The sequence below is a fragment of the Phoenix dactylifera genome, chromosome 17, assembly GCF_009389715.1.
Source record: "Phoenix dactylifera cultivar Barhee BC4 chromosome 17, palm_55x_up_171113_PBpolish2nd_filt_p, whole genome shotgun sequence".
In the NCBI taxonomy this organism is placed as follows: domain Eukaryota; kingdom Viridiplantae; phylum Streptophyta; class Magnoliopsida; order Arecales; family Arecaceae; genus Phoenix; species Phoenix dactylifera.
In genome coordinates this window covers 11,850,283-11,866,672 of record NC_052408.1, presented here as the reverse complement: position 1 = coordinate 11,866,672, position 16,390 = coordinate 11,850,283, and the positions used below count along the sequence as shown (strand labels likewise).

The window sequence follows — 16,390 nt, the reverse complement described above, 5'->3', positions numbered from 1 at the left end:
AGAGACTCAAATAGAAAATTTAAATTACTTTGTAAAGAATCATTAATTGAGTGACCAGTCCACAGGCTACCAATGACCACCACCAACCATCATCAGTTAAACTCTGGCTAACTACATCCTCACTGATAACTTTTTTTTAACTAATTCAGCTAATTCATCCATCCATCCAACATAGTCTCGATCAACAAGTCCAACCTTAAGAACATAAATTTTACAGTGAAGCCAGCAAACCCCAACATCGCCTATACTTTGGTGCTGCTCTTAAATTTATTGACTATTCTAAGCTAACTATGTTTTTAGAAGCTTCGAACTGGTCCTGTAAAGCTTTATTCACATAAAATTCCATCCACAATCTCAGGTCTTCCAAACCAAAGTCTTGTTTCTTTCTTTTCCAGAGAATGGGGACGGTGCAGTGTGGCATACACTGCTCGCTACGTGCACCGTCAAAGTCTATGATAGCAAAGAACGAAATAATAAATTGTAACAAGTGAAACAAAATCATTCATAGCATGAATAATTACAGACCACGGAAATACAAAAGTAGCCTCATAGACATTTCATGTCCCCTACAGCTTGGCTCACGTAGCTAGGTATCAAAAGTACAACAACAAAAGGGAACCAGAAATGAAAAGGAAAAATACTGAAAGAAGTTTCCCCCTTTTAATGATTCAAGTGACAAAAACCAGACCCTGTAGAATAGCAAAAAAAAAGCAGAACTGCATGAATGACTATATATGATTTCAATCTTATTGCAAAAATATCCAACAAAAAAACAGTCAAAAAGCAATTCAATGCAGATTTACATGGGAATTGAGGTTGCCAAGACATGGATGAAAGTTGTAAACTTATCCCCATTATATTGGGTTCCACATACTCTACATTTGGATGGCTGCATCTATTGCAAATAGTTAACCCTCTCTGTAACCTAGCAAATATGGGCCAATCACTTGTGCACAGAAGTTTCAGACGCAAGTTGTGCAACCTACAGTTCACATATCATGCAACCAGAAAGAGAAACCAGAGTGAGGACAACTGGTCTAAAACAGGGCAGATGCTTCTATCATTATATGAAGGATTGCTACTTTTGAATATAACAACACTTTCAAAGATTATCACTGCACATTTCTTAAAATCAATTTAAATATATGAGCAAGGAGTAGCATCAAATGTTTTTTTCAATGCAAACGAAAATTATCCTCCCAACTAGTCTACACACATCAATCAGGAATATCCTCAAAATAAGGAATCTTGGAAATCATCACAGCACCAGAAGGCTATTGTAATTGAGATACTGGCAAAATTATGCCCTCATGATCAAGTTGTTTTAGGTGTCCCAAGAAATGCTTTCTGGAAATGCAACAACCCTGTTGCACAGGAAAGAGAATTTCCAAATTTGAATGCTGCCAAATCAGCATGAATCTAGGAACACAAGGATTTCTCTATGTGTTATTTTGCAATGTTGATTTAGTTTAATATCTTAACATCTATACATGGCAGGAATAGCACATGGTTATAAAAATTTTCATTTGCAGTATCATTGGTATGTCAAATAGGGCTATAGAAGAAAGATGAGCTCAGGGTTAAGCAACATGTAGCATAAATATAGCATTTCCTGCCACTCTAAATCAATCAGATTATCAGAACTACTAACTTTTAGACCAAGACGATACCAGAAGCAAGAATGTAAAGTTCAATAGGAATCTTGCTGTATCTCAGAATAGACTCAAGAGTTTGGGTCCTCAAGTGAGCGCTTTAAATCCATTTCAACTTGGTGAATTGTCCATTGCATGCCTTCCAATTTCTGCAGTTCAATCATTATTATTACCAGAAGAGACCATCAAAGTTGATTTGATTAATAAAAAATTTGCAAAAATAAATTTACCTTTACAATATCATGATATTGTCTTGCAATCGTATCAAAATGTGGATCAACACCTTGATACTCCCTTAAACGTGTAACCTGACAAAAGACAGGAGCATCTATTGGTTTCAAATTAAAGTTGGTAAATACAAACATCCTATGCTTCGTGCTTAGTTGCAAAAAAGTAGGAAGTAAACTGAACTTCAGCAGAGCAGAGGGCAGGCATCAGAATCAGATTTACAAAGTAATCCATATTAACCATGCGGCCCTCATTGTGATTGAAAATTACAAAAGAAATGAGTTATAAGAAAAACAGATGACCTTTGCTGTAAAAGATTATTTTAAAAAATATTTAACGGCTAAGCAACCTATACTAAAGACTTGCTAAATCAGTACTTGCTCAAAAGTGTTCTGCAATAATGCAAAAAAAAAAAAAAAATCTAAATAAGCCATACTGCTTTATTGTAGGCGATGGATGCTTCTTCTGTTGCTTCCAAGAGATATTTCCTGCAACAAGTGGCGAGTTGATTAAAAAAAAATCACTTAAATCCATAATCAACATAAAAGGTAATCATAAATTACCGAATCCTATGCAGAGCTGGCACGGACTCCTTAGTGTAAGTGTCCCGCAAGAGTAGATGCTCCAGAACACTATAACCATAAGTAAGAAAACATATAGAGCTCCACAGAGCAGCAATACATTAACATGAAAGTTCACACATACGCAACTAGACTAAACTTCTTAATAAATACATCATAAGAGCATGCACACTCTGAACTTTAACGTTGCTGCAAAACTTGCCATGTCATTTACAGGGAAAATTGTATTTAAGGAATGATTAACATGCAGAAGCTATAGACATTGCACTGTCATGTTGGAAAATCTTGTGCCAAGCTTGTCATATGCAATGACTTAGGAGACATTCGGTGTAGTCATTAATACAGCATATTAGTAAATCAGATGAGGAACATCAGGAGACACGTATCTGATGTAACGAGGGTAAGAGAAGATCAAATCTTTAATCTTTTTGTAATTCCATAAATGTAAAATAAAACCCTTGGACAAAAGAAAGATATGCATTGCAGGTAAAAAGTTGTAACACTACAAATACAAAAAATAAACTATGCAATGACAGGACACTCATATCAGCGATTTCATAACTGACACATTTTGACACATCCATCTCACCGCGTCAATGACAAGTATGTCCAGCTACAAATTTTTGTGATAAAATAATAGTTACTCTAGAAAAGGTAATAGCTGTCAATAGGCAAAGAGCTAGAATATATTTCTTTCCATGGATTATTGCTAAAGACAGTAATCATATACCTGAACCTATTGAACCATCAGCTAACACAGAAAAGACACACAAACCTACACAAACACACATTCCTTTTCCGTCCCACAAGGACAAGAAATTCAAAATTGATAAAAGAATTCCAAAATAACAGATGGGCACAGCTTTATGACTACCTGCTAAGTGAAACGAAAAGCACTAGAACAGAAAGGAAAGCCACACATGCTGGAAAGGACATAGAATGAGCAAAAATGGATACACAAAAGGTGGTCTCTATTCTTTGTGGAATTATACAAAGCATGCATTGGCTATAAAATTGAAATTCATGCTTCTTAAAGTATTCAAGCTTGGATTTCAAATATTCTTGATGGTGGAGCCAACTTCAACAGACACAATAGACATTCTATACATTTTAACAAAGAAGCACGCCTCACAAGGATGCCCACCCCTGTGATGCACCCATTAGGCAATACAACTACAATGTTACAATGTGCACCCTTGTCTATCTTATGATACTTGCTCCATAATCAATATTATTAGTTGGTTTTGATGAATCAACCTGAACTGATACAGCATAAAATGGACAGGACCCATAGCAGTAAAAGAAAAATGAAGAGTATAAAGAGCACCAGTAGTGGAATGGCAACTTTCAACCACAGTTGAAGATTCAAAATAAAAAAATCTAGAGACATACCTCAATTTTGCATTCATTGTTTGGCACCTTTTACAGAGCCAAGTTTTCCTTAGTTCATCCTGTTTCACATAAAAAAATAAAACAAGCATGATCAAACATTGCATCTCAGGAATAAAACAATAACTATCATGCCTATATCTCTTATAGTTGGCAGGAGATGAACAATTTAGCAGGCTTACATATTGATGCTGATGTTGCAGCTTCAGATCCCTAACAAACTTGACGAGCACCCCAAGTATCTGCTCTAGAACCTACATATGTATAATATTATCGATGGTCATACGGTCAAATAAAGAAAGAAATGGAAAAAAACACAGGAGCGATGAGAGTGAAATGCAAACTACAGTGCAAATTTAAATGAAGACCTACATGAGAGACAGGGAAGTGAAAGGATGTGAAAAATAAGATAACATACATTATAGTGTTCTGCAAACTTCCTATCCATTGAATAGAGATCCTCAAGCAAAACAGCCTCTTCTCTTTCAATCTCCTCGATAATTAATTTTACCCTGACCATGAGAAAGCTTTAAGATTAGAAGTAGATAGGGACAACCATAAATCCATATCAACAGTGAAGCTGATAGCCTGATAGCCAGAGCAGTCAGCATGATACCTCAGACAGAGACAATCTATCACTAATAACTTTATTAATCATTCAAAATATGCTAAACATGCCAATACATGCTTAATAGCAGCAAGATAATTAAGATGGTTACTCATATCCCATAACCATAGGCACGCGCGTTCAATTCACTTGCTCAAAATGATCAAAGACAGATCTAAACATCAAATATTTATAAATCAACAAATCAAAGTCCTCTACAGATGGAGACACTACATTACAACAACAAAAAAAAGAAGAATGTTCTCCTTGATCTAAAGAAGAACAAGAAGAAGACAGAGGGGAAAATAAAGAAACAAAGATAAAATGAAAATTGAGGGTGTAAATTCTAGTAAAAAGGAGCAAAAACAAAAAAGAATTTCTCATCAATAGAGTTCATACTAAAATCTGTACTCACGAAGCCTGTTGTATACACCTTTAAGAAGGCCAACAACATAACATTCTGGTTGAGGGCACCAACAAACTACCATAAAATTAGAATTCTGAAACATATCTCAAATTTAAACCCTCTTTTTTAATGTGGTGTCAAAACATGTATTGAATTGACAAAAGATCTAGATTCATAAACAAGTATACACATAGATAGAGGCAGCATGAAAAATTTTGGTAGCTTGGCCTCACCAATACAAGGATTCAGACTGGAAATGCCCCTGGCCCTACACCTTTCTGAACTTTGTTTTTCTTTTCAAATGCTTCCTAGAGGATCATTACCCCATTCTTACATCTCATCTGCCAGAGTACGAACTCTTCTTACTTTAAGCTAAGTAGGTCTATCCACTTGTTAATTTCTGTAAACCAAAACCTTTTGTTTGTTTACCATCAAATATTCCTGGATTATAATTTGGTAATATGCAAACCTTTTGAGGAAGGCTAAACATATAATGCATTCCAGCCATCTATCCATGATGAGATATCTGTAATAGAAAACCATGCACTAGCACCTTATTTTGCATTCTTGCTTAAAGGAAAAAACTTATATAATTAGCTAAAGTTAAGGCTCGAGAGGAAGACTTCATATTTGATCCTTAACATGCAAAAATTTCAGGGAAACAACCAAGCCACTATCCTCCACAAAGTCAAAACTATTGCCCTTGTTTGATCATTTTAAAGAGAGCAATTACCACAATTTTGAACACAAACTGACTTGCTTGTTGATATCTAAGCTTCAACCACCTAGATTCTCACTCAGGGCACTCTGCTTTATGTTTTTGAATTTATGCACAGCGAGTGTGAAAAATATCTACAACTGCAGCAGTGACAATTGCACCAAAAACATGTTAAGAGTCAATCAATTAATGCAGAAGGAAGGGAAAGCTGAAGCATGGCTAGAGAAACAATCAAAAGTAATGATATAGTCAACAATAGCTGTGGCAGCTTTGGTTTCATCACATGATCAATTAAAGAAATCAAAATACAGGTTTTTAAATCTAGATGGCAAAGGTTGTTAGACCGTTTAAGATAATTGCTATGAATAATGGCTCCATAAGGTAAATGAAACCATTTACTTTCTATAAGCGACTCTACTACCTCTTTGGGTTACATCTAGGCTGACTGTGTAAAGAAGAAACTTTATGCATGACAACTCCATAACTTTCAAATGACTGTTGAATATAAAGACTGCCCATGCCACACATAAAGCTACTTCATGTTCTGGAGTCTTACATAAATTTGAATCTTTTGGGCCTCACTAGTAGTTTAACGTAGACGTATCTTTACTTGAAATTAGAGATGCTTCCAGAACAAGAAGCACCAAACAATATTTTTACTCCATGCTATCTTCTAGTACAATCTTTAGACTGTTTATACAGCATGTTGTTATCTCTTTTGCACCAACATATGGTTTCCAGCAACCTGGCACTTCCATGTAGAACACCTCATATCTCATAGTTCCTGAGGCACTTGTATCTCATAGTTCCCCAGGCATTTAACAAGAAATATGGACTAAGAGGTAATAATTAGTTAGTAATGCACTTTCCTATTACATCTAATAGTACTGAAAATGCTATCTGGTACTACATAGCAGGATTTTAGTTCATTAATCAGAAAAGGAAATACTGCTTGCATGAGAAGAAACTTTCAGTTCATAAAGGGCTGTCAAGTTTGGACAAAGAAATTAAAATAAATAACAACCATATGGAAATAAGCTAGACAGTGGACATGATGGCATTTTTAAAGCCATCAAAGCAAGCAACAGAACATCATATGCAAGATATTTAGCAGGTCAAGCGAGGAAAAGAAACATAACATAGAAGAGAGAGGAAAGAGTTCACCTTTCTGGAAGGCGAGCACTTGCTATCTGACTGATGGAAGAGGAGTCTGCTGCACATTGACAACAACTTACACATCAGATGGATTAAATAAAATGCCAGTAATTATATATATCATCTTTCTGATATTGCTCAATTTACTTTTTTACCTATTTCATCCATTGCAAAGACATCAGCTAATGTATCACACTTTGCTTCTAAGCGAGATTCAATTTCTCTAACAAGGGATCTCTGATATTCTGCCATGTCCTACAATGACAATATTACTGTGATGTATGGATGAGGGTTGAGCTATGTTAAATATTAAATGTTATCAGGGACTCCACAATGCAAAAAAGAGCTCAGATATGTGTCTTTGCAAAATCAACTTCAAAACCATGAACTCCAAATATACGTACCACATCCATGGCCGGTTGCTCTTGATGGACTTGCCATAGATAAGCTGGTGTTACTCCAAGAAAACGATTTGGCACTCCACCAACTCCAGGTTCAACCATATCACTATTAGGTGGAGAAGCAAGACCCAACATACCGACACTGCTAGTTGCATAACTATTATTGAAGCTTGTAGAGTTTGAACTTGAGCTGGGTGTGATACTGGTAGTTGTACTATCAAGAGAGCTCCTTGATGTCATGCTCAATTTTTCAATCTCTTCCTCATGAATTTCCCCATCTTTAGAAAGAAGAGGAAGTCTCAATCTCTGAGCAGCCTCAGCAACAGCTAATCGATGCTCAAGAGATTCATAAACCTGAAACCATCAGAATGTTTCAAATCCACCTGCTCATAGACACAACTAAAGAAACATATGGTATATGGAAACAAAAAGATCTAGATGCTGCACGTGATTCATTGTAACAAAATGAGATACCCACTTAGAGTCCGTACCAACACCCAACATCAATATCCAAGTCCATATAACTAGTCAGTTACTGGCAAAGCAAATTAGATTACTTTTCAGAATCTTGATGTAAATCTCCATCTTATGCAGTAACCACTTGCTCTGAAGCTGAATCGGAGATCTAAATTTTTTGATTTGTATGCTTTGCTTAGTCGATATGGAACTTGAGACATATCTGCAGATCTCATGAGGAATCATTAAGGTGGTTCTGTTAATGATGGGAACTTTTTGGTTTAGGACTACTCTGAAAATTTGTAAGTATTGACTAGTATTTTTCTTCCCAGGATCAACATCAGAGATACTAAGTTGAAAATATTAAGAAGCCATTACCCAAGAAAGAAGATGATAGAGAATGAGATGTACAAGTTCTGATGCAGGTAAATGAAATACACCAATATAAATTAGATCATGCATCAGGCTCTTGCATAGTTCTTCTTTTCCTAATTCTAATCATCAAAGTTCAGATAATTATTAAAATTACACTTGTAGACAAGCATAAACTACCTACTTTTACAATCACTCAAGAAATGATATTATATATTTAGATGTAACAACAGTTCCCAGGAATTACAAATAAGTTTGATTGTCCGATTCTCCAGCAAAATCTAAATTTTTTTAATCGAGTGCAAGATCAAAGCTTGAGACGGGTAAGGATAGTGAACTCTAACACTGAAAGAGCCAAAAGGAAAAGAAGGAAAAAAATAATGGTTAGATCTTTTGACACAGACAGGCAAAGAGATAGAGAGAGGGAGCACCAGAAATACTAGAAAGGAAATTGGGAGCATATGCTGGTGTTGTAGGAGCCTCCCTTCGGGCCACATCATTTGGGTATAAAATACAAATGAACAAACGACCAAATATTTACATCGAAGAAGTCCTCAATTTCAACTATGATAAAGGCGATCAAACAATCTAAATTAAAAGAATGAAAAGTTTCTGTAAATTATAAGCAATAACACATCGAATGGAAAAGAACAGCAAAAAAAGGAAAAGAAGATTAGAATGCAGGCATCAGATGACACAATCTGCGATGATCAGAAAGCAACTTGCCTGGATGATGACCAAGCTATTATCACTTGAAAAAAGAATGAAAACCTTAAAAATAATATATAAAAAAATGATACCAGTTGATGTGCGAGAAGGTCCTCTAAAAATGGCTAACACATGCACCACCTCCTTCTCCCCTTCTCATATAATCAAATATTAACATCCATATAAAACAAAAAATATATCTCTTAAGAACATATAGACATAGGAAGCTTGATAAGACGGTTGCTGACAATAAGGAAAATGGCAAGCCGGCAAGCTTTCTTCCCTCTTTTCTTGGTTAATATAGCTACATCCAGATTCGACAATTTCAAGACGACGTCAACCCAAATCCCTAACCTTGGTAGATGTAGCCCTAACCTAACAACCATTCTAAAAATCAGCCACATATAATTGAGAGGAAACCAAAAAAACCCCAAAAAGTAGAGGGAAAAGGATAGTGGACTCTTGCACCGAAAGAGCTGAGATGAAAATAAGGAAAAGAAAAAAGGTTAGGTCTTTTGACACAGACAGATAAACAGCAGCCAAAGAGATGAAGGAGGCACTAGAAACCCTAGAAAAGATATTGGGAGCATATGCTAGTCTTTTTAGGAGCCAACCTTTGGACCCTCATTGGTCTATTAAACTGTGGTTGGCTCTAAAGAAAGATAAATAGTCCCACATCGGTTGGGTGCAAAATCCAAATGAACAAAGAACCAAATATTACATCCAACAGCTTGTCTCTTCCAACTTTGACAAAGGTGATCAAACCATCTAAATGAGAAGAACAAAATTAATATTGTCGATTCCAAACAATAACACATGGAACATAAGATAGACAAAAAATTGGAAAAAGAATCTGGGATTATAGGATTCGGATGATGTGATCTGCGGTGACCACAGTGCAGCTTGCCTCAATGATGACTGAGCTATTATTAGTTGAAAAAAACAATGAAAAGATTGAAAATAGAAGAAAATCGATAGCTCTTAATGTGTGAGAAGGTCCTCCAAAAATGGATAACACATGCGCCAACCCCTCCTTCCCTTCTCATATAAACCAAATATTAATATCCATATAAAACAAAAAAGATATATTTCTTAAGAACATATAGATGTGGGAAGCTTGGTAAGTGGGTTGTTGATGATAAAGAAAACTGCAAGCCAACCAATTTTCTTCCCTCCTTTCTTGGCTAATATAGCTACAGCCAGATCCAGCAATTTCAAGGCCAACACGAAACCTTGCCCTTCGTTCATGTTGCTCTAATCCTAACAACCGTTATAATAAAGCATGCCACATAATATTGAGAGGAAACAAAGAAAAACCAAGAAATAGAGAGGTGAAAGGATATGAAAAGAACTCTATTACACTGAAAGAGCCAAGGTAAGGAGAAGGAAAAGAAGAAAAGTTAGATCTTTTGACACACACACACAAAGAGAGAGAGAGAGAGAGAGAGAGAGAGAGGCACCTAGAAAAGAAATTGAGAGCATAAATCGGGAGCATATGCTGGCATTTATAAGAGCCAACCTTGGGACCCTTGCTAGTTTGTTAAACTACAGTAAACTCCAAAGATAGACAGTCCCACATCAGTTGGGCCTAAAATCCAAATGAACAAAGGATCAGACATTAAATCTAAGAACTCGTCCCTTCCAACTTCCACAAACTTGATCAAATGATTCTAAATTAAAATAACAAAAAGTTATTTTAAATGCTAAAAAATAACACATGGAATAGAAGAGAGTAAAAAAATTGGAAAAGAAGATGGGAGTGTAGGCATCTGGTGACACAACATGTGGTGATCACGGTGCAGTTTGCCGAGCTATTACCACTTGAAAAAAGAAAATTGATGAAAACATTAAAAATTGATAGTTATTGATGTGCGACAAGGCCCCATAAAAATGGTTAAAGAATGCACCATCTTATTTTACTCCTTCTCGTAAACCAAACATTAACATCCATATAAAATAAAAGATATATTTCTTAGGAATATATAGATGTGGGAAGCTTGGTAAGCAGGTTGCCGACAACAAAGAAAATGGCAAGCCCACAATTTTTCTTCTCAGAGTTCTTGGTTAATACAGCTACAGCCAGATTCAGCATTTCAAGACCAGGGCAACCCGAATCCCTAAACTTGGTATCTGTAGCCATAACCTTAATAGCCATTATAATACAATCTACCACATGATATTGAGAGGAAAAGAGAGAATCCCAAAAAATGGAGTGGAGAAAGGATAGTGAACTCTAACACTAAACGAACCAAGACAAAAAGAAGAAAAAGAGATAATCTAGAAAAATGGAGTATATGCTAGGCAAACAATCCAAATGCACCACAAGTAACTCTAAAGATAGGCAGTCCCACATCAATTGGGCGTACAATTAATACCTGCTCATTAGGCTCTTAACTAAAGAAGGATGTGGTATTCTAAGTATGATAGATGGCAACATAAAAAGATGTAAAAACATTTCCTTGATCTAGATGCAACACATGATTCATTGTGATAAAATGGGAGAATCAATTAGAGTCCACAGCAACCTCCAATATCAATATCCAAGTCAATACAACTTGTGAATTATTGGCATAACAAGTTAGATGACTTTTCAGAGTCTTAACATAAATCTCCATCTTATGCAGAAACTACTAGGTTTGAAGCAGAACTGGAGATCTAGAAATTTTGACTTTATGTTTTGCGTAGTCAATATGGAACTTGAGTCCAATCCAGATCTGGTGAGGAATTATTAGAGTGCTTCTACAAATTCTAGTAGCATTTTCATTTAGGAAAACTCTTTCTTTTTCCTAATCTCTCTTTTTCTAGGATCAACACCAGTAGACATACAAAGTTGAAATATTGAGAAGCCATTCCAAGCATTAGGATGTTAGAGAATGTGATGTACAAGTTCTGACGAGGGTAAATGAAATATTCTGACAAAACCATGCATCAAGCTCTTGTGTAGTTCTTCTTTTCCTGATTCTAATAATTAAAAGAAGCTTTGCACTTACTAATTTTTCAATAGACTATCAAAATTATACTTGCACCCAATCATATACTACCTACTTCACGACCGTTCAATCAAACCTGGGGAGAGCAATTCAAGCCAAGCTGTTGGTGGAGACCCTGAATATCTCTAGCACCCCCGAGGTTCGCAGCAGACACAGCCTGATGGTATTCTTCCACCATTGCAATTGCCTCGCAACAAACCGCCTGTGCTCCCACCCAGAAGAAATCCCATTACATAATGATCATTCTCAAACAAAAGAAACCTAACCCTAAAAACCTAAACCTAAAAAATCCATCGAAGGGGGGAGATCGCGTACCATGGCTTCCAAGTATCGCGTCCTCTCTCTGGCCATATCCTCCCTCGCCTACAATTCAAATCAAAAATAAATCAAATAAAAGAGGGCTGAAACCGAGATCTGGGGACAGGGGAATGGATTGGAGAGGGGATTACGAGCTGGAGATCGGCGTGGGCGGATTTGGAGACGTAGGAGCCATCCGGAGCGAGGCAATGGCGTTCGAGCTGGTCAATGAGATGGGTAACATCAGCCGGCAAGCTCTGGGACTGTGCGTTCTTCGCCATTGATCGTCGCCGGCGGGGGCGAGACGGAGAGAGAAAAGCAGCGTGAGGAGCGAGGTGGGCTTTCCGTTTAAATTTAGACCGGTAGTGCGTCTCGAAGCCGTCCAGAGTAATATTTTTTCGGCTTCTCGGTGACGGTTTATTTATTTATTATTTATTTATTAGCCAGTTAGGAGATACGGTTGATCGTGTTTAGCCTAAATCCTAACCCACTTGTTTTCTTATTTTTCCTTTTTACTAAATCAAACATTTTTATTGAAGTACGGATACACTAAATAAAATTAAAAAAATAACAAATCTTAAAGCACATTGAACAACGCCGCCTTTCAGCCCACAAGGTATCTCCAAAATGATATACCACGTAAAAAATCACCCAACCCGCAGCCCATTAGTCTCGTAAAAAATCCTAACCCGCTTCAATCCAAACTCGTCAAACTTACAATGAGCGGGTTGTATGGTTCGGGTTTTGTTTCAGCCCAACCCATGCTGCACTCCTCCTCCTCCCCGCCGGAACCACCCAGCCCGATCCCATCTCACTTCTCCCGTCCTCCAAAAGCTTCAGCTATATTTCAGCGGCAAACACTCAAACAGTTAACATCTTACTCCAAAGTAGCAAAAGACTCGACTTTTTGAAAAGAAAAAAAAATTCCCTTTTAGTTTTCCCTGTATCGAATCATCTCTTTCAATGTAATCAGACTGAATACCAACAGGCGCGATGCTGTCAAAACCCGTCCAGATGCTAATAGAGCACCGTGAGGTAATTACGGAGAACTTCTTCAGAAGCTCCGTGAATAGAATCAAGGCTCTGTTTTCAAGTAGTTCTTCTGAGATAGCCGAGTATGTTGAGCTCCCGAGGCGGCGCCGGGGATCAGAACGGAAGCCTCTCGTAACACCCATCAATGAGCTTAAACGGAGAGCGCGAGTGGAGAGGAAGATGAGGCGAGAAGTGCGCGAGTTTACGCTTCGGCCGCCCGAGAATGGGTTCTTGGTCAAGAGCCTGATTCCAGTTGCCCATGACGTGTTTGATGCGAGAAAAGTCCTCTTTGCTGGCGTCTTGAGAGTGATGGAGAGCATCCCTATCCATGTGTGCAGGTAAATAACTCAATATGCTCAGTTTTTACCAAAAAATTCTTCTTTTAACTATTGAAGTAGATCATTAGCATTAATTGGCTGCTATTTGATCAAATTTTGTGACATGAAAAAGATATCATATGGTGGTGAATTGAATTCAGTTTGCACACAATGTCTAAAACTGGTGCTCATTTTCATACTTCATTGCTCGCGATGTTGCGTGATTCAGATTAGAAAGTTGTGATTAGGTAGGAACCATGAATTGGATTTGAAAATGTTGTTTTTTTCCTTTCTTTTAATGAATCTGTTGTAATGCAGAGTATGTGGGGAAATTCATGTGGGAATAATTCCTCATCGGATACATTCATGTGATGTTGCCGGGAGTTTGTCCACCAAAGAACACAGCTGGGTAAAGGGAGGAATCGAGCATGTTCTTCCACTTGTGGAATCCTTTCATCTCTATGATAGACTAGGTAGAGCAGTTTCACATGAAGAGCGGCTCGAAGTTGATAGGATTCCAGCTATTGTAGAGCTTTGTGTGCAAGCAGGCGTGGACATCCCTGAGTACCCAACAAAGAGACGGGCCTTTCCAGTTTATAATATAGCAGGGAAGATGATAGATTTTGAAAAGAAGTTTCCGCGAGATTATTCGAGTGGGAAGGATATCCAGCCATTTGGATTTTGGAGGTGGAAGAAGAAGCCTGAGGATAATGATTCTCCACCATTCTCATCTGTTGACAGTATTCAAGGTTTGTTGTCATATAATTATTCTCTCTCTCTCTCTCCTATACTTTGCATAAGATGCTTTATCATATTATGCTTCTAATCAGATTAAGTTGCAAACCAAATTTCATTCAGTGTTTTTTCTGTGAACTCGAGATCACTTTCTTTTTGCTGGAGGCACTTAATATTCCCACATTTGGAGCTGAAATTTGGGCTGTGTCATGGAACTGATGGGAGATCTAAATTTTCAGAAGAAAATCTTGGTGTGGTGCATAGGAGATTTGTGAAAATCTTCCTATTTCAATGCTCAATTAGCTCCTATGTCACACACACCCTGATCTCAAGGTGTATGAAATTTCATACTTCGTGAACTGTGGTCGGGTGTTCTAGAGTAGAAGGAAGAAGATTATTTCTCACAAGGAATGATCGGGACTTGAAGAATGTTGAGAAACATTAGATAAAACATAAAACTAGGTTGAGGAGGATGAAGTCCTGTTTATCATGCTTCTTTGTATTGTTTCATCTCTTTGGTAGCAGCAGGGATAAGGGCAGGTAAGTACTATCTGCATGAGGACTTATGTAGGTATGTGTTTAGTCCTATATTGGCTATATACCAGGTACATCTTGGGTACTTATACAGAACTAAGAAATCCAAATAATATCTTCCGGCTAGTTTTTTTGGGTGATGTCCTAAATAGTATTAGAACAAACTAGGCCATAGCTCATGTGGACTAGAGAATACTATAGCACAGTTCTTTTTTTGGGCTGACCATGGGTTGATCGTAGTGTTTGTGATTGGATTTGTGGTACTTATAATTGGATTCAAGTAGATTTGAACTCTAGCGAGAATACTGGTGCTTAAACAGGAGAGTATGTAAAGATCTATGCAGGCATTTACTCCCACATCGGCTATGCTCTAAATAGATCTTGGGTGTTTATATAGAGCCAAAGAATTCAAATAATACTCTCCAGTTAATCTTGTTGATGAGGTCCTAGATTGTGACAATCCGTATACCCTCCCTCTTATCCTATTTGTTTTTTGTTGCAACCTTTTCGCTGCATCCAGATCTATTTTGTGTGCAATAGTACTCATGAATTGTACATGAGCATACGATGTATGCACTCCATGCACTATAAAAATATATACAAGGTTTCTGAAACAACTGTAAGCATGTCATGGGCAATTTATGTTGCTTTCTCAGTGTCATTTGTGACACTCTATTCTGAATTTGCGCTAGTGCATCTAACATGTCAAGGTGCATCTTCTGTAGATATAGCTGCGCGAGGCCTGGAAGCATGGGAGAAGATGCGATCAGGTGCTTTGAAGCTTATGAAGAAGTATCCTGTCCAAACTTGTGGGTTCTGCCCTGAGGTCCAGGTAGGGCCGAAGGGACACCGGGCGAGGATATGCCAAGCCTACAAACACCAGATGAGGGACGGGCAGCACGCTTGGCAGGAGGCCGCTGTTGATGATCTAGTGCCGCTGGTCCATGTCTGGCATGTGCCTGACCCGAATGATGGTAACCCGCTCGTGCATGAGCTAAGTAGGTACTATGGTAAACTGCCTGCAGCGGTAGAGCTCTTTGCGCAGGCTGGTGCTATTGTTGGAGAGGAGTATTATGGACTGATGAGGAAGGATGCTGCACTGCCTGCACTGGATGAGGAGAGGTTGGTTGTGTGAAATAGTTGAAGCTAGTGATTGGATTACTGGAGTAAGCTGTAAGTGTTATGATCTAACAGTACAATATGCTTCAAATTTTCTTGCTGCTTCCTTAATGAGTGAAAATGGATGCAGGAAGTGCACAACTAGCATTTGATATTGGTGTTATGGATATGAAGTCAGTGCGAATGTATGTTTGCTATATTGTTGTACATGGGTGTTGCCCTCTTAACTTTCTAGAGCTTATAGCATGTTTCGAGACTGCAAACTTACCTCAGGCTCAGTTCGATTCAATACACCTTAGAATTTAGAGTAATGCCATGGAGCACGCAAAAAAGATTCTTCATGACACAATGCACAAGATGATTGATGCAACTCATGGAAGTTGTTGCCAAGTGCACATTATCCGAAGAATTTTCCTGCATTCTAGTGCTCAACATCTTTCAAGATCTGCCCATTAAATTACCTCAAGTGACAATCCCCAGACAAGTGTTCTTTATTTGATATATCTAGAGATGTAAACAGCAAAATGTTTTTGTGCAGGAAATAAATCATCTTAAAAAATCAATTATTCGTGAAGTAAGGAAGTGGTTATGCCACCAACCTTCTCAATCCGTCTGAATCACACTAGATTTTAAAACGGGAAATCTTCCAGATCCCAGACATGCTCATGGAGTCATGTCATGGGCAAAGTATCC

General features: G+C 37.7%; 2 protein-coding genes and 1 non-coding gene across 7 annotated transcripts; 1 reads left to right on the top strand and 2 right to left on the bottom strand.

The window, feature by feature from the left end:
• Positions 1 to 361: 361 nt before the first annotated feature.
• LOC103701092 (AUGMIN subunit 4) lies at positions 362 to 12,354 on the bottom strand. Of its 4 annotated transcripts, none has more exons than XM_039115044.1 (15): positions 12,113 to 12,354; positions 11,979 to 12,026; positions 11,740 to 11,865; positions 7,141 to 7,491; positions 6,892 to 6,991; positions 6,746 to 6,791; positions 4,269 to 4,362; positions 4,033 to 4,104; positions 3,854 to 3,912; positions 2,444 to 2,512; positions 2,317 to 2,368; positions 1,883 to 1,960; positions 1,671 to 1,801; positions 804 to 982; positions 362 to 689 (listed from the first exon to the last, which is right to left on the bottom strand). In XM_039115044.1, the coding sequence occupies exons 1-13, from the start codon at positions 12,239 to 12,241 to the stop codon at positions 1,724 to 1,726; spliced, it is 1,302 nt and encodes a 433-aa protein (XP_038970972.1). In that variant the 5' UTR covers positions 12,242 to 12,354; the 3' UTR covers positions 362 to 689; positions 804 to 982; positions 1,671 to 1,723. The 4 variants fall into 4 exon arrangements, with proteins under 4 accessions (XP_038970972.1, XP_008781275.1, XP_008781276.1 ...); XM_008783053.3 differs by having other exon boundaries at positions 6,746 to 6,794; positions 12,113 to 12,353; XM_008783054.3 differs by lacking the exon at positions 804 to 982 and having other exon boundaries at positions 1,652 to 1,801; positions 6,746 to 6,794; positions 12,113 to 12,353.
• On the bottom strand, positions 9,778 to 9,875 carry LOC113462343. Its single transcript, XR_003384532.1, has one exon. It is a non-coding gene; the product is annotated as a small nucleolar RNA snoR109 (small nucleolar RNA).
• A 302-nt stretch (positions 12,355 to 12,656) lies between the features above and the next one.
• Positions 12,657 to 15,912, top strand: LOC113462341 (APO protein 3, mitochondrial-like). 2 transcript variants are annotated; one of them, XM_026802230.2, is made up of 4 exons: positions 12,657 to 12,828; positions 12,949 to 13,330; positions 13,628 to 14,058; positions 15,304 to 15,912. In XM_026802230.2, exons 1-4 carry the CDS (start codon positions 12,693 to 12,695, stop codon positions 15,711 to 15,713), a joined length of 1,359 nt encoding a protein of 452 aa, XP_026658031.1. In that variant the 5' UTR covers positions 12,657 to 12,692; the 3' UTR covers positions 15,714 to 15,912. The 2 variants fall into 2 exon arrangements, with proteins under 2 accessions (XP_026658031.1, XP_026658032.1); XM_026802231.2 differs by having other exon boundaries at positions 12,658 to 13,330.
• The last annotated feature ends 478 nt before the right edge of the window (positions 15,913 to 16,390 follow it).